Source organism: Notolepis coatsorum (genome assembly GCF_963971535.1).
Source record: "Notolepis coatsorum genome assembly, chromosome: 16".
Lineage (NCBI taxonomy): Eukaryota > Metazoa > Chordata > Actinopteri > Aulopiformes > Paralepididae > Notolepis > Notolepis coatsorum.
This window is the reverse complement of record NC_140180.1, coordinates 90,169,915-90,187,519: the sequence shown is the minus strand read 5'-3', so window position 1 is coordinate 90,187,519 and position 17,605 is coordinate 90,169,915. Positions and strand designations below refer to the sequence as shown.

At 46.7% G+C, this 17,605-nt stretch overlaps 1 protein-coding gene across 1 annotated transcript in view; it reads right to left on the bottom strand.

The window, feature by feature from the left end:
* Nucleotides 1-11,390, bottom strand: part of LOC311243053 (uncharacterized protein) — a gene marked incomplete at its 3' end in the record, with an annotated part of 26,103 nt that extends 14,713 nt beyond the window's left edge. Inside the window, exons 1-6 of the mRNA XM_084332124.1 lie at nucleotides 11,349-11,390; nucleotides 8,229-9,153; nucleotides 7,646-7,996; nucleotides 7,015-7,289; nucleotides 6,451-6,512; nucleotides 6,157-6,195 (exon numbers count right to left, since the gene is read on the bottom strand). Coding sequence (XP_084188250.1) covers nucleotides 6,157-6,195; nucleotides 6,451-6,512; nucleotides 7,015-7,289; nucleotides 7,646-7,996; nucleotides 8,229-9,120 — 1,619 coding nt within the window. The 5' untranslated portion in view covers nucleotides 9,121-9,153; nucleotides 11,349-11,390. The remainder of the gene's footprint in view (nucleotides 1-6,156; nucleotides 6,196-6,450; nucleotides 6,513-7,014; nucleotides 7,290-7,645; nucleotides 7,997-8,228; nucleotides 9,154-11,348) is intronic.
* Nucleotides 11,391-17,605: the final 6,215 nt, after the last annotated feature.

Sequence of the window (17,605 nt, the reverse complement as noted above, 5' to 3'; positions counted from 1 at the left end):
GACGAGGCCGCGAAGGCGGCGGCTGCGGTGCCGTCCACGGCTGTTCTGATGTTTGCGGCCGAACTGACGACTGAGGTAACTGAGGATAATTTGAGTGATCTTCAGGACTCAGCCACGCGGGCCGAGAAACAGTCGTGGACGGAGAGGGGGGCTGTAAGGGGGGCAGATGGTCTGTGGAGGAGTCATAACGGTTTGATAGTCGCCTCCATCGATCTTCTGTCCTTAGTGATACCTGAGGCTCATGGTGTTGATCACTGTGGAAGAGCAGAGACCCTGAAACGAATCACGAAAATGGGATTTTGGTCCCCAAAGCTTCAGGCACAAATTGACATTTACACTAGCCAGGTGTTTAACATGCTTACAGGGCAATGTGCGCAAAGGAGTACCGACAGTGGCGGCTTACACACCCCTCCCTGAGGGACCATTCAGACATCTGATTATGGACTATACAGACATGATAACGCCAGTGCAGGGCAAACGATACCTCCTGGTAGTAGAGGACTGCTTTAGTCGCTGGATTGAGGCCATTCCATCTAAACACAAGAACGCGGACACAGTGATCAAGTTCCTGTGTCGCGAGGTCATTCCGAGATTTGGAATTCCCACGATATTACAAAGCGATAATGGCCGCGAGTTCATCGACAAGGTGGTTAAAGGGCTGATGCAGAAATTAGGTATAAGACAGCGCCTTTCCTGTGTCTATAGTCCCGGGTCGCAGGGGAAGGTGGAAAGGGCCAATCTGGTCATTAAAAACAAACTGTTGAAAATCTGTATGCAAACTAAGCTTAACTGGATTGATGCTTTGCCACTTGCTCTGATGGCTATTAGAAGCAGCGTAAACCGCCAAACACAGCTAACACCGCATGAAATGCTTACAGGCCGCAGCATGCCAGCACCGCCATTTAGACACCTGGCTAGGGGCCCGGCATTAGATATTTTTGAGCAAGATCTGAAAAAATATCTTCAGCAAGTGACTAAAATACATGAAGCTGTGTTTCGACAGGAGCAGAGAAAGGAGAGAAAGGGGGAAAAGGAGGCGGAGAAGGAAGCCACCAAACCGAGACTGATCCCTGGGGACTTGGTCTTCGTAAAGGTCCACAAGAGAAAGTGGTCATCACCCCGGAGAGAGGGCCCGTACGAGGTGATCCGATCGACTGGAACGGCAGTCCAAGTCAAAGGATCAGCGACCTGGTTCCACTTCAATCACTGCATAAAGGCCAGCGGCGATCTCTTGGGGGATACAATCGATCGCAGTTATGCAGAACCCGACATGGAGGGTCCGAGACGGCAACTGGAAGGTGCAGTGCCTGCTGATGCTCCCGCAGATGTTGGCAGCAGTGTGCGGACGGTCGGCCGGGCACAACGACGTCATTAAGAACCGTCACGGTCGACCCGTCCTTGAGGATGACGGGTTTGAGTGGGTAGGAGTCCCACGGGGTCCCGCTCAGGCTCAAGTACCAGCAGACTTTCATGACCAGGCTCAGAATCAGGCGCCCCCTTTTCCCTCCATCGAGGAAGGGGGGGAGAAGATAAGACTACAACCAAACGGGGTGTTTCCCGTAGGACCGCAAGGGCATGTTTTTGATTTTGACCATTCCCCCGTTACAGGCGGGGATACTTACCATTATACTAACGAGCATCGGGTTGTGGGGGTAGATAGGAGAGTTGAGCCTGTCCCGAACCAATCACAGGGGACAGGGGTGAGGGGAAAAAGGGAGGTCAAGGACACTGAGTCGGAAAAGGTGGGGGGACAGGATATGTTCCAGAGGACAGCCGGAACGTTGAGGGACTCAGTGGGCTCACTCTGGGCCAGGTTGAGGGGTTTGCTTCCTTCCGGGGAACAAGATGGGGGCGACTATGACTATGACGAGGAAGACCCGGAGGCTGACCCGATGTATAGGGCGGCTTTAGGGAATGAGTGGTTTAAGTGGGTCCAGTACACAAGCGCGCAGAATCAGATAGAGGATTGTTATGTCTGCTCCAAGGCACGTCCGGATAGGCTGCTGGTGAAGGGCACGAAGTTCAGTTGGGCTCAGTGTGACAGGGACGCAGAGGCATGGGAGGGGCCCCATAATAGTCGCCCTTGGTGCGAGGCAGAGTGTTTGGGGTTAGGGAGGGGATTAGGCACCCCGAACCTCTAGCCTCTAACAGGCGGCAGTGGGCTCGCAAGAGTCTGGGCGCACGTTAAACACACACTATAGTGCTGGGGAGAAACTGAAGGCCCTCGTGCGTAACGAGGTATGAAATAACATACCACTGTGGTACCGTCTAGTCGGCCCAGGAAACGTCGCACGTAAGTTGGTGTGGGCACTGGGTGGTACGTGGGCGACAGTCCACACCTAGGAGCAGGGCGGTGCACCGTAGGGGGCACAGCTCCTGCCATGAACAGGCAAGGCTGGCGAAAACGGTCAATATTTCCATGCCCAGAGCAAGCGGGGTGGGGACAAGACCGTCGGTTTCTAAACTGAGTGGCTGATAGGTACTACGGACAGTCAGCTGCTTGGGGTCCTGACTTGATGACGGACTATGAGGTCGCTATCGACTGGGTCGCCAGCCGGTCAGGAGAGCGTTATGACCCCTGCTTATAGTCACAGATAGCGGGACGGGGACCGTGAGTGACTGGACAGTATGGGCATAAATGCACTTGGCTCAATGTACAGTCAGGCCACGGTAACCTTACTAGCCGATACAGGGTTAGTAGGCGAGCTGTGCTTCTGTGATCAGTGTTTTTGAAAAGAAAATGCTGGGAAGCAGAGGGATGAGGGGTGTCAATTCAGAGGAATCTGAATTGTCTCTCCTAAGGTTGGAAAGGGACCCAGCCTTAAACTGCACCTGAAGGTAAAATAAGGGGACTTCTTCTGTTCATGTGAGGAGACCTTAGCCTGGAAGTGGAGGCCTGTATCCTTGGTTGGGTGAGAGGGGGTCCAGTGTAGGCGGCAATGCGGCCCTGAAAAAGCCGGTTTCCCCACACGTGGTATCTCCTGATCCTGGAGGGGAGAGGTGCATCTAAGTAGGGCAAGGAGTGCATCCGAACGGGAGGAGGGTACTCTTAACTGGAAGGAGGTTAAAAGGGTCAAAGCGTTCTCGGCTCTAGTCGTTTTAAGGCGGCAGGAAACGTCACGGATTTCAAGGATGTCACTATGCGGGAACGGTGTAGGAAATTGGATGTACGTGTGCAGGGGGTAGCGACGGGGTTGCCAATACCCAGAGGTGTCAAACTATGGCTGACCAAGGATTTCGAGTGCTTGCAAAAGGAGGGGACCCGGGATGTAGGGGAGGTGGCAGAGGGGCGGTGCACTACTATTTGGAGCATCACGACTAACTGTACGAAAGAAGGAAAGTGTGGACACGGGGTCGTGTTAAAGGGAGTGGATACCAACCCACGGCCTGTAGCTTGCCCTTTTCATGTCCAGGATATGGCACTGGCGGACCAATACTGGCTCTGCGGCGGTAGGAGGTTGAGGAATACACTTCCTTTAGATTGGTCAGGTAGATGTGCCCGGGTTCAGGCGATCATGCCAATGGTGGTCCTACCATTATCAGTGACGGAAGGACCTTCCGAGTCTCCTATCTCTCGAACGAAGCGTAGCTACAAGGCAGACCCAAGGGTGTATCTGGACAGCATAGGACAGCCAAGGGGCATTCCAGCCGAGTTCATGGCTAAGAATGAGATTGCGGCAGGGTTTGAGTCTATTCTGCCATGGATATCGGTCAATAAGAACACCGGGTGGATCAACTATTTGTTTTACAATCAGCAGCGGTATCTCAATTACACCGAGGAGGCGTTGGATGCAATGGGGGACCAGATGCACGCGACCAGTACGGTGGCGTGGCAGAATAGACAGGCTCTGAACTGGTTAATGGCGGAGAAGGGTGGAGTCTGTTCCATGTTTGGACAGTACTGCTGCACATTCATTCCGACGAATGTGGGGCCAGGGGGAAAGTTCTCCGAGGCCATGGCTAAGCTGAAGGATTTGAGGGAGGAGTTGAGGGGGAATTCTGGCCGGAATGAAGAATGGTGGGGGAGTGGGGTGTTGGAAAGATTGGGACAGTGGGGAAGCATAGTGATGCAGACGGGGATATCCATCGGGGTGGCAGGGTTGATATTGGTTCTCCTTTTCTGTTGTGGTATGCCTCTCTTGGGTAGGCTGGTAACTTCACACGTAACGAGCCAAATGCTGATGGTGGGACAGAAAGAGATTGAGCCACAAATCGGGCCATATCCTCAGCTTTATGCTGCCTTAGAGGGAGACGAGGGGATAGAGGATTAGGGGTATGGTGAGGTAGGGACATTTTCTTTTTGTTGGTTCTTTCCTTTAAGAGTGACGGGGATGGTCTGAGTGCAGTTTTGTTGGTTTATTCCTTTAACTAGGAATTTTAGTCTGATTTTCTAATGATCCTTCGGCATAGAGATTGCAACCATTGAAAATCATTGCATTGTTTTTTATTTTTTTATTATTTTTTGTTTATTTTACTTGTGGTCCTGGTCAAACCGGAATGGGAAGGGGCATCGGCAGAGTGTCGGTTCTGAGCCTGAGGAAGCATTGAGAAGAAGTGGTCGGGGGATCGGTTCTGGGGACTGGAGGGACAAAGGGGGGGGGCTAACGCAGTGGGCAAGATGGGCACCTCCCGTCGAAGATGGGGGGACACGTGGTGAGGTCGGTACCAGCGCCTCCCGTCCAGGCATGGGGACATGCTTCTACGAGGACTGGAGGTGTGGCGTGGTGGTTGCTGTATTGGCAAAATGTGACTTTTGGCAATACGGTGAGGAGACTATGGCGTGGGCATGGAAGGGGGGCTGAGCGATAGACACTGGGACTCAATGTTATGGAAGAGACAATGTCATTTTTTTTGGGAGGGATGTTCTATGTTTAGTTCTGACGGTCAACTTCTCCTTTCCCTGATGAGAGTCGCGGTTTCCGGCCGGAACTGTGGCTCATTTGGTAAGCGGTGGAGGTTGGGGGGATTTGTCTGTCAGGTTAGGATTATAAATTGGGGTATTTTTTTTTTTATGTTTTATTATTACTCTTGTTTTGAGCGGTTTTGTGTTTATTGTGAGAACGGTAGTCAGCCTTTGTTGGTCCGTTAGGGGTCCAGTGAATGAAGTAAGGTTTCTTGTTTAGTTAGACGTTCACATTTTCTTGGTTATATGATTTGGGTGGGACTAGGGATAGCCCCAAATGGGGGAATGTTGGGGAAAATGTGTATACGAGGGTGGAGGTAGGAAAGGGGTTAGTCTTGACTAGTTTAATATAGGTCAACTAGCAGGGCTCAAAGACACTAGGGCGACAGTCTGGCTGATGTTCTTAAAACAGCCTCAAGATAGCAGATGGACATTTCAGTACATCATATCGTGTGTTCTAATCTTGTGTCTTTTCTCTCTTACACACATACACAGCACACACACAGACACAGCACACACACACAGACACACACAGTTACACAGCACACACACAGACACAGACACACACAGTCGCACAGACATACACACCGACACACACACACATTCCCTGTGTCACAATACACACATACAATACACACACGTCTGTACACAGACGCACACACACAGACACACACACACAATACACACATACAATACACACGTCTGTACACAGACGCACACACACACACACACACATACACACACACACACACAAACACACACATCTCACTCTCTCTTCGATGTTCTTAATGTTTTACATCATATCGTGTGTGGATATCATATCTTGCTTATCTCTCTTCATGTTCTCTCTCTCTCCAATGTTAAATCTACGTATCATCTTAATGTACGTCATGTCAGATCTGACATGATGTGATACGTCATCATATCTGTCATGGGGGCAGGACTGAGAGGGGATTTAGGGACAGGCAAAGGGATCCAGGACAGAGTGTTTTTGTTCAAGCTGTGGCGATCCTCTTTGACCCATAGCTCTTGCTGTTAAAGAACTTCTTTTCTTAAATAAATTACCTATTTGTTACAATTGGAAATATCGTCTCCTGCTGTGTTAAACAACCTTTCCACAACAACAACAAGAATTGTTTTGATCCAAATAAAATTATTAAATATAAATGTGCTAGTCTGCCTGCCCCCCCCCCCCCCCCCCAGCTCTACTTTGGTGGGAAACAATGAATACATAAAACAAACAGTATACTTACTCTGTGGCTGAGTCGATGAGACAGTCCCAATCAGGAAACCTGGGAGGACACGAGGGGAACAAGAAGTTAAAGAAAGAACAGGTTGATTTGGTTTACATTATCCAGGAAAAAAGTCCTTCTGAATACAGTAATAAATATGTCCCCCTCATATCACTTGGCCCTTCAGGGTCACTTGGATACTAAATTGATTAAATAAGCTTAACTCAAAAGAGGAACAACAAAGAAATGTTTACACCTCGACCTGGCTTAGGTTTTTTTATTTGTATTTTTAAAAAGAGACAAAGATCCCCTTACTGTTGAAGTAGTGCCAGTTGCACATCGGAATGCCCCTGTCCGGTGATGTGTTTATCCCAGTCCTGTGGGCGAAAAAAAAGTGTGACAAAAAAGATTATTCATTGCGTTTCTGATAGCAACATGAACAATTAAACATTCATAATATAACTTAACATAACTCATTTCCATCACTTCATCCAGCCACTGTGCCGAGTCACATGAGGGATACAAACAATTAATTTAATGTTCGATTAAACATTTATTGGTTTGACATGGCATTCAACCAGAGGGAGAACCACTGGTCATTGACAGGTCAGGGAAAACACCAGGGAGCAGGAATCAAGCCTGGGGCTCGTGGGGCCCTGGGGGAGGAGAGCTGGAGGAGGTCTGGAGCCATATGGCCACAACGCACTGGATCTGGAGTGGAAGTCAAACCACCTTTTTTATAATGGATGTTGTGCCTTTGGAAAATGTCTGATTAACTAACCGAGAGGAAGAAAAAATAAAAAGGTACAGGTATTCAATTTAGGTTTAATTTATTTACATGAGGTGGTACACATGGCAGGAGGCAGGTACCATACTTACGGACTCGCGGAAGCAAGTGACGGCACAGAGGGAACACTCATGGGGGTAACACTTGGGAGTGTCTCCGTAGAAATCCCTGGCAACAGATTTGTAGGGCGTCAAGGCGTTGCCCTTATGCCGGGACTGTCCCTTAGGCAGCTCCAAACTGAGCAAAGGCACCAGGCTGGGGGGGTTTGGAGTAGCCATGCGGTTGAAGGTACCCCACCCCATCCAGGGGACGGATTGTAGCATCCGTACGGGTGCTGGGGTCAGAGGGACGGCTGCTGTTGGCTGAGCTGTGGTTGGCAAAGTGCAAAGTTACGGTAAAATGCATTGCAGTATACAGTGTAACATGTAAGTAAATATGCTAAGTATGTACAGTATTATTATATAGTGTGGTACAAGTAATAAGAGAAGGTATGGAATATATAAAGATATAGGTAAAAGTATAAATGGTGTATACAGTGTTATTGTACAATGCTATCCTACAGTGTTATATGGATAGGAATAGATTGAGGTTGGTACATGCCCATGTAAATAGAACATCTCATGGAGGGGGGGGGGGGGGTACTAGTCAAAATGGATTTTGCTTTTTTATCTATTGGAACATGTAACATTATATGGTTGGTGGTTGGTAGAATGGGTGGCTGACCTGAAATTGGTAGAATGGGTGGCCGGGCTGTGGTTGGTAGAATGGGTGGCCGGGCTGTGGTTGGTAGAATGGGTGGCCGGGCTGTGGTTGGTAGAATGGGTGGCCGGGCTGTGGTTGGTAGAATGGGTGGCCGGGCTGTGGTTGGTAGAATGGGTGTCCGAGCTGTGGTTGGTAGAATGGGTGGGTGACCTGAAATTGGTAGAATGGGTGGCCAGGCTGTGGTTGGTAGAATGGGTGGCCGGGCTGTGGTTGGTAGAATGGGTGTCCGAGCTGTGGTTGGTAGAATGGGTGTCCGAGCTGTGGTTGGTAGAATGGGTGGCTGAGCTGTGGTTGGTAGAACGGGTGGGTGACCTGGAGTTGGTAGAATCAAGAGTCAAGAGTCAAAAAATACACTGCAGGGATGGGTGACCTTTCACCCCTATGATCTTCCATGCAGTCTGCATCAGACGGACTTTAGTTGAACAGACAGGTTACCAAACCAAGCTGTAATACCGTATCTGATGAGACTCTGTAATACAGACTGGTAAAAAAGTTACATACATTTTTGACCTACACCGTAATGGGAACTAATGGGTTGGCTGACCTGGAGTTGATAGAATTGGTGGCTGGCCTCGAGTTGGTAGAATGGTTTTATGGGCAGGAACTGGAGTTGGTGGTGGCAATACTGGGAGCTGCTGCGACTGCAATGAAGTATTCCATGGATACTGAACAGGCTGAATCCCAGCACTGGATGAAGTATTCCATGGATACTGAACAGGCTGAATCCCAGCACTGGAGCTAGAGGCAGAACATTTATGATATGACGATGAGGTTGGATAAGAGACTACGTTCGGATACAAGGTGGAGCTTGGTCGTGCGCTTGTACTTGGATAAGAGGTTGTGTTGAAACGTGAGCTTGTACTTGGATAAGAGGTTGTACTTTGATAAGAGGTTGTACTTGGATAAGAGGTTGTACTTGGATAAGAGGTTGTACTAGAATGTGAGCTTGTAATTGGATATGAACTGGAGCTGTAATGATCCAAACTACTATTCGGTGGCGAACGTCTGATTGGTGGTGAACCCCCTTTTGGGGGGAAATCCCTTCTTGGGGACGAACACCTTCTAGGGGATGAACTCCCTCTGTTGGGTGAAGCTCTTCTTTGAGGTGAAGCCCTCCTAGGGGGCGGACTCCTTCTTGGAGGTGACCATCTTGGAGGTGACCTTCTCGGAGGTGACCTTCTTGGAGGTGACCATCTCGGAGGTGACCTTCCTTGAGGTGACCTTCTCGGAGGTGACCCCCTGCTTGAAGGCAAGCTGGTGGCCTGGGAGACAGTGTTCCTGTTGTTTTTGATACGCATGAGAAGGTGGGGAAGGGTCTCTGCCGTGATGAGCTCCTCTGGCATATCTGCCAGCAGGGCCAGGTCTTGGATCTCCAAGCCACAGGTGTGGAGGAGGTGCAGGGCCGCAGCAGACCTCTCTTCTGGGTTAGAGGACATCTCGAAGGCCTCTGGTGTGGATGCTCCTATATGCTGGAAAGCAACCACAAGAAAAGTGAACACATCAAGGAAATTAAATAGTTACATTAACCCTTTCACTACCACACTGCAGACAGTTAAAGGGTTAACCCTTTGTCGTGTGGTAGTGAAAGGGTTAATCTGGGTAAAGGTTGCCATGTCTGTGTGCCTAAAGCCACCACCAACATCTTAGCTCACATTCACTGCGTCTGTAAGATATGATTTCCATGTTGGCTTTTGCTAGGACTGTGGCACAGCCTCCATCTTAGGAAACAGTCAGCTTCGATTCAATAGTCATTGTCACAAGTACAGAACAACAAAATGAAGTTGGCATCTAACCAGCGTGCAAAGTAGCGGTAAAATGCATTGCAGTATACAGTGTAACATGCAAGTAAATATGCTAAGCTAATGTACAGTATTATTATATAGTGTGGTACAAGTAATAAGATAAGGTATGGAATATATAAAGATATAGGTCATGTTTAAATGGTGTATACAGTGTTATTGTACAATGCTATCCTACAGTGTTATATGGATAGGATATAGATTGAGGTAGGTTTGATTGATTGAAAAGTTTAAAACTGTATTAACAGATTGCAGAATGGGTACAATACAGTACGGCTCAATACACACAATTGTTAAGGGGATGTAGACCAGAGAAATACTTTCATCTGGTTTACATCAGCGTCCCCCATTTTCAATTCATCATGACACTTATGACATCATACAGATATACAGTACTCACTGTTACATCCAGTACTACTACTAGGATATAGATGCATGCCAATGTAAATAGCACATCTCGTGGAGGATGGAATTTAGCTTTTTTTTTTTTTTTTTTTTTTTGCTATTGCAAAATGTAACATGATATGGTAAAAATATATACATTATTTCTTAATTACTTATCTTTTAATATATCTTTTTTTAGACTTACATGTCACACGTACATTTCACAAATGGCTGCCTGCGACTATTACAAACGAAGAAAAGATTACATTTTCATAACTTGCCACGGTCATTTCAATAAAGCTCCTGTTGTTTTCACCAGAGATACTGTATACATGTATAGGACTAGATACAGTAACGTTCTAGACGTTCACCAGAGATACTGTATACATGTATAGGACTAGATACAGTAACGTTCTATTGCGTTATCCCGATTCACCTTATTACAGGTTCTTCTGTTCATTCAACTTCCTTCCCATCACGCCTGGCAAACAGATTCCACCAGAAATAAATATTTCATATCACAAAAATGTCAACATTCATTCACATCACTGGACGAGACGCTTGACAGAGAGGTTGGGCAACTATGGACATTCGTGACTGTGATGCACCGAGTGAATCCACAGTCACTCGCTCCTCAATAGGAAACCAACGTATGATGTCCATGAAGGACTGGTTCTGGCCGAACCGTTCGTTATACAAGTATCACAGAGACATTTCAAATGTACTCACAGTTGCACGAGGGTTTCGGACAGAGATACGGGATGGTTTGAAAGCTCTGCGTTGCTAATAACCATTTTAAATATGTTTTTATAAACTGGTCAACACTGCATTGTTTCCGGCGTTGGGTGCATGATGCGCATGCGCTGTGATCACAGCGCAGGCGCACCAGGCAGCCAACGCCGGAAATAAACCCGTTTTGAGCAGTGTTGACCAGTTTATAAAACATATTTAAAATGTTTATTAGCAACGCAGAGGTTTAACCATCCCGTATCTCTGTCCGAAACCCTCGTGCAACTGTGAGTACCTTTGAAATGTCTCTGTGCATCACAGTCACGAAATGGGCTAGAGGTTAGGCAACTATGGACCTGCTGGTAGGCTTGGGTTGCTTATTCGTAAAGTATCATAGCTGCAACGAAACTAACACAGATACAGAATCAACTATAAGATGATATTGTAATCTGCCAAATGATCCACAACGATTAACGTTTTATATTGCTTAAATTATCTATATTGTTGTGGATACGTTTAACTATCTAACGTTATGTAACGCTAGTTAACTGTACTACGTTAGCCAGCTAAGAGTGTGCTAGCTAACGTTAGCTGAAGGGAGCAAGCGAGAGCAAATAATTAATGGACAGGGATTTAACAAACGTAACATGCCAAAAGAAGGCAATGCGTGTAAACAAACTCGTGACAGATAACCACCAAAGATGTGGTGGACTGTGAACTGATGAGCTAACGCTAAATATGTTTTATCTTACCTACGAAAAAAGAATGAAATGTGCACAACGACGATGCCCGGGCTTCTTCTTCTTGTTGTATATTTCCGGAATCCGGCGGACTACGCGTCTACTACTTCTTCTTCTTCTTCTTCTTCTTCTTCTTCAATGGTTTAATGGCAGATCGCGACCACAAAAGGCGCATACCGCCACCTACTGTACGATCCATTTCTACCATGTCCTCTTCCTCCTCTTCTAGGGAATTAATGGCGCATACCGCCACCTACTGTACAACCCAGCAACTGGAGCAGATCAAGCGAGAACCCGATAAAGAAAGGAAAACAACAATAAACAAATAATTTTTTTCTTTTTTAAATACAATTCAAATCCTACCCCCCAAACCAATTGAAAACACAAACCCCAAAACCAAATCCTGCACCACTTTACTGCCCACCTCATCCCTCAACAATCTGCCCAACGTAAAATCTGCACCCCCCCCTCTCCCTCACCTGATCCCGCAAGCAGGGGTGTAGCTCCAGATTCTGGGCTCCATGAAAGAATGTATTTGTAGGCCCCCAGTGAATGCGAGCGCGCGTAAGCGTGCGAGCGGAATTTTTTTTGGCAATTTTTTTATTGATGCAAACACATAATATGGTTTTTACCTATACATTCGGATCAGCAGTTCAGCACCTGCACTGTTGGTGGGTGAGCCTAGTAAAGGATGTCGCATTGCGTTTGTAATGGGAATTATTAAAGGACAAACGATGAGCCGTTTACATTAATCATTCTGAGTCATTATTAATAATAGAAAAGTTTATTTCACCGTGGCCACAATGAAAGTTCAACCCACAGTCAGAGACACATGTTCACACAGTAGCGTCTGGCCATGAACTGACCAAGAGTTCTGTTCAGACATATGTTAAATACACAGTTGTCAGACGAAACATATTATATCAGATATGATGACGAAGGTAAACAAAATGGTTTCTCAGTAACTGGAAGCAAACAACAACTTTGTTATGACTGGTAGGATGTCAGAGTGATCTTAAAGAGACATACACACATTAACCAGTCAATCTGGTCATATTGAAACTCAAGCTGTATAACATGATATCTCCACACAGATATATAAGAACATGATAATATATTTCCACGACAGTTCCCTCCTTTTGATAATTATTAATCACAATCATTATCATTTCATAAAGACAACAAACATATTATCATCATTAAACTCAGCACAAACTATTTTTATTATCTAAAAAACAAAAGGTCCTCTGCATAGACCCCGTGTCACGTGCAAAAGAGAAGTTGTCATAACAGCAACCATCATTAGCGTCTCTTTGCAAATGCCCAGACGGTGGTTGCAGGACTCAAGGGTACAGTCCAGCCTCTGGTTTTGTCAAGGCCATACTTCTCCCACCACCAAGCTGAAAAATTGAAATCACAAAAAAAAAAACAGGGCAGTACCTTGCAAGATAGACTGCGCTCACGAAATATAACACTGGGTGCATTACTAGAAGACAAAAACATTCTCACAAAACTCATAGCGAAAACAGAATACACGTGACTGCATTCTCACAGAGGCCGGGAGATAGCCAAAACAAAACAAAACTACAATTTGCAAACAAACATCTCCATTCTTTCATATCGTTACTCAATATTTCCGAGATAATGTAATGTGATGTGGGTCAGACTTGCCTCTTAATCAGTTGTTGAATCTCAGGCAGGTCCCCCCTCTCCTCGCACCAAACACCCCCGGGCCGACCCAGTCCGATGGTTCCCTCGTCGTTGCCGATGGTCTTTTCTTGATGTAGAGGATAACATTTTGCTGCTTTGTCTGGACCCTGACCTCGATGCCCTTCCGTGTGTGAGGCCTCCCCTACGTCAACCACCTGGACAGTTAGGATGGAACTGTCCCTTAGTTCTTTATCTTCGACCAATGATTCGGCCAGTGCTTGTCCCAGCTGTGGTCAGCTGTTGTGCAGTGTCTGATGTAGCGTCGTCGTGTCCAGCTGCAGGCCAGAGCAGGCTGGCATATACCTCTCCGGGCACAGCTTCCTCTCACTGGGCAGTAGTAGGGCCGGCGGGCATTGGTTTGGCACAGAGATGGAGGACCCCCCCCTGAGAAACTACAAAGGAGAGGGGTACATACATAGGTGTATGTGGGAGAGAAGAGACAAAGGAAAGATGTGAGTGGCTGGCTGTATATCTCACTATTCCAATCTCTTTTTTTTTTTTTTTTTTTTTTCTCTCAGCCACACTTAAAAAACATTTGCCCGTTATCACACATTATAGACAGTTACACACTAAAACGGTAGAAAGGGTCCACTCCAGGCTTGAAGTTAGGACATTCTATAGTACCTCAACTTCAGCTCCAACGAGCAGGGCAGATTCCCTAAGTCATGACAACAAAAAACAACGTCTCTAAGAGTCTCGTCGGCAAACAGGTCATAATGATTTCTGCAGGTCACATGAAATTAGATGATCGCCGTTGATAGCAGCTACTAAAACATGTAAGTACTGAACAGGTCAAAACAGACTGAATGGCAAATGACGGTAGGTCTGAAAAACATAGGTAAATTCTCCCGACTCACAGTCCCGCGTTCCCGCCTCTTGTGAGAAAAAAAACCTTATAGTACAGACAAACAAAAATGGAATTAACCCTCAGAGCACTGCCTCCCTGTCCATGACCCCATGAGAAAGTACCTGTATACCCTAGTTCTAAAGATAATCAACCCCTGTGGAACATACTGACTCTTTTTCCCTTTACGGCAGGATCACCTATTCACAGCGTTCCAAAGGGCCCTTTAAAACCCCAAAACAAATCCTCTCTCAGGATCTATATATAATTTTGAAGCCCAAAAAACCCCCACCCCTCTTCTTCGGGATGCAGACTTGAACTCAACATATTTTATTATACTCGTGGTAGGCCCCCGCACCCCGTCTATAAGGTACGAGCCTAATCCCTGCCTAATACATTCGGGACGTACCAAGATTGAGAAACTATAGAAAAAACCATCGCCAGTCTAACAAGCACAGTAATACACCAATACAATGAAAAAATAACCACTGCAGAGCACATAGTAATATACATTTAAAAAAATAGCTCTGACCGGCACCATGTTCTAGTTTAGACCTCTAATTATAAATTTAAAAACAAAAATGTTTTAAACAGAAATCAGAATGTCAACAGCTCACCGAGTGTTCCTTATCACGCGTCCCCAAGGTTCATGCCGGAGGTGACAGCCAAGCGGACGGCACAGCTGGTTCTCTCCCCTCGGTGTCTCGCACGGAGGAGCCTCGAGACAGCGCTCCCCCGGAATTCCAGGATTCACCCTTTCTGCAGAGTCCGTTTGGCGGCCGACCTCGACACCCATCGGTTAAAAAAAAACATCTCTCGTCGCCATCTGTAATGGGAAATATTAAAGGACAAACGATGAGCCGTTTACATTAATCATTCTGAGTAATTATTTATAATAATAAGAAGGTTTATTCAATAAAGAAAGTTCATGACAGCGTGGCCACGCTGCCAGGCCAGTCACCCGCCAGAGACAGACATGTTTACCCACTAGCGTCTGACAGGGGACTGACCCAGAGGCTTGGTCAGACATACAATTGAATACATGAAATGACGTAGAAAAACAAAATGGCTGGTTAGAGAAATTAATAATACGACTATGTTATGGCTAAGCCTAGAAGGAAAAACAGCTCCATCTTACAGTTCCCATGACCTTGGGTTCTGGCTCTATGGCTGGTAGAAACAGCAACTTCGTTATGACTGAGGGAATGATAGAGTAATCTTAAAGAGAATCCCATCCTCGTCGCCATCTGTAATGGGAATTATTAAAGGACAAACGATGAGCCGTTTACATTAATCATTCTGAGTCATTATTAATAATAGAAAAGTTTATTTCACCGTGGCCACAATGAAAGTTCAACCCACAGTCAGAGACACATGTTCACACAGTAGCGTCTGGCCATGAACTGACCAAGAGTTCTGTTCAGACATATGTTAAATACACAGTTGTCAGACGAAACATATTATATCAGATATGATGACGAAGGTAAACAAAATGGTTTCTCAGTAACTGGAAGCAAACAACAACTTTGTTATGACTGGTAGGATGTCAGAGTGATCTTAAAGAGACATACACACATTAACCAGTCAATCTGGTCATATTGAAACTCAAGCTGTATAACATGATATCTCCACACAGATATATAAGAACATGATAATATATTTCCACGACACGTTCATCTTCAATGAATGGACCAATGCAATAGTCTACCAAAGCCCCCCCTCTCTCTCTCTATATCTCACACACACACACACACACACACACACACACACACACACACACACACACACTTCAGAAACAAACATAGTATCAATGAGAGCATCAATGATACACCAATGATATGTCTAGTAAAAAAAAAAAAAAAAAAAAATGTGGGCCCCCCCCCAGTGCTGGGCCCTTGGAATCATCCTAAGCTACCCCCCCCCCAGCTACGCCCCTGCCCGCAAGATCCCCCTCTCCCTCTCATACCGAGCACAATGAAGCATCACATGTTCAACTGTTTCCAGCTCCCCACAAGCAGGACAACCCCCAGTCTCATGCCTCCCCACCCTAAATAATGAGGAATTAAGCCCTGAGTGCCCCAACCTCAATCTGGCCCACACAACCTCTCTCCTCCTATCCAGCCCCCCCACCGTCGACCTGAACACAGAGGCTTGACTCCCATACAGATGCCGACCCCTCTCCTCCCTATCCCACTGCCTTTACCACTCCACCGCAGTTGCGGCCCTGATGAGGGCTTTCGCCTCCCCTTTACCCAACGGCACAACTAGCTCCACCCCCACCATCCCAAGCGCCCGTTTCGCCAATCCATCAGCCACTTCATTTCCCCTCACCCCCACATGTGCCGGCACCCAACAAAACCTGACCCTAACACCCATCCTATCCAGCCTATAAACCGCTATATGCACTTCTGTAACCAGGTCCTCCCTACATGACACAGGGGCGGACAAACCCTCCAGGGCAGATGCAGAGTCCGAACACACAACCACCCTATCCGGCCTAACCTCTTCAACCCACTGCAAGGCCATGATTATGGCCACCATCTCTGCAGTAAAAACAGACAAGTTATCAGTCAACCTCTTGGACAACCTAACCCCAAACATTGGCACATACACGCCCGACCCCACACAACCTGTAACCGGATCCTTGGCACCATCCGTAAACACAGGGAGAAACTCCCAAAACTGCCGACCCACATAATCATCCACCCACACACCAACATTACCAATCCCTGCCCCTTTCCTACTCTCCATCAGCCCCAAGTCCACATCAGGTGTCAGAAAAAGCCACGGTGGGACCTGAGGTACCACTACGGTCGGCCCAACCACAATCTTATCAATACCAAACTCCCTCGCCTTCCCATTAACCGGCCACCCAAACCCCAAACCTGCCTTCACAGCATATTCCCAACATTCTCTCAGGACAGCTACGGTCAAATGACTATCCAAATGTCCCTTCAGCATCACCCAATAGGACAACGATAATTTGTCCCTCCTTAACCCTAGCGGAAACTCCCCCACCTCAACCAGAAGTGCACACACCGGCGTAGACCTAAAAGCCCCACAACACAGCCTCAGGGCCCTCGCTTGTACTACGTCCAAGCGTTTCAGTGTGGTCGGTGCCGCTGAGCTATACACCTGTTATGTGGGGGTATGTTTGTGCCCTGATCAGGCGCTCCTAATGTGAGTTGTCATGTCTAGATGTAGTCCTCTGTCATGGTGTGTAGTCCCTATTGTTTTCCCCCCAGGTGTACCCAATTACCATTACCCCAGGTGTGTGTTGTCTCATCATTCCCTTGTGTATAAGAAGTCTGTCATCCCTTCCGTCTGGTGCTGATCCTGTCTGTATAGTCCTGTGTTTGTCTGTCTATTATTTGATGTTCATTTCAGTTACGAAAACCATGGTAACTATTAATTAAAATATTCTTTATTTAGATACTTTGGCTGCCGTCTCCTTATTGTGTAACATTGACAAGTTAACGAGCCTTCCTGTAGTCAATGGTTACGTAATAACACCATACAACCATAATCCAATGCCGACCTAACAAGCGCACAATAAATAGTCAACATGGAGGACCTATCAGTCCCCCATTCAAACCCCGACAGACACCTCATCACATTAATCACCCTCTTACATTTATCCACCACCTGGCCTATGTGCACACTCCACGTTAGCCTTGAGTCAAACCATAGCCCCAGATACTTAAAAACACCTACC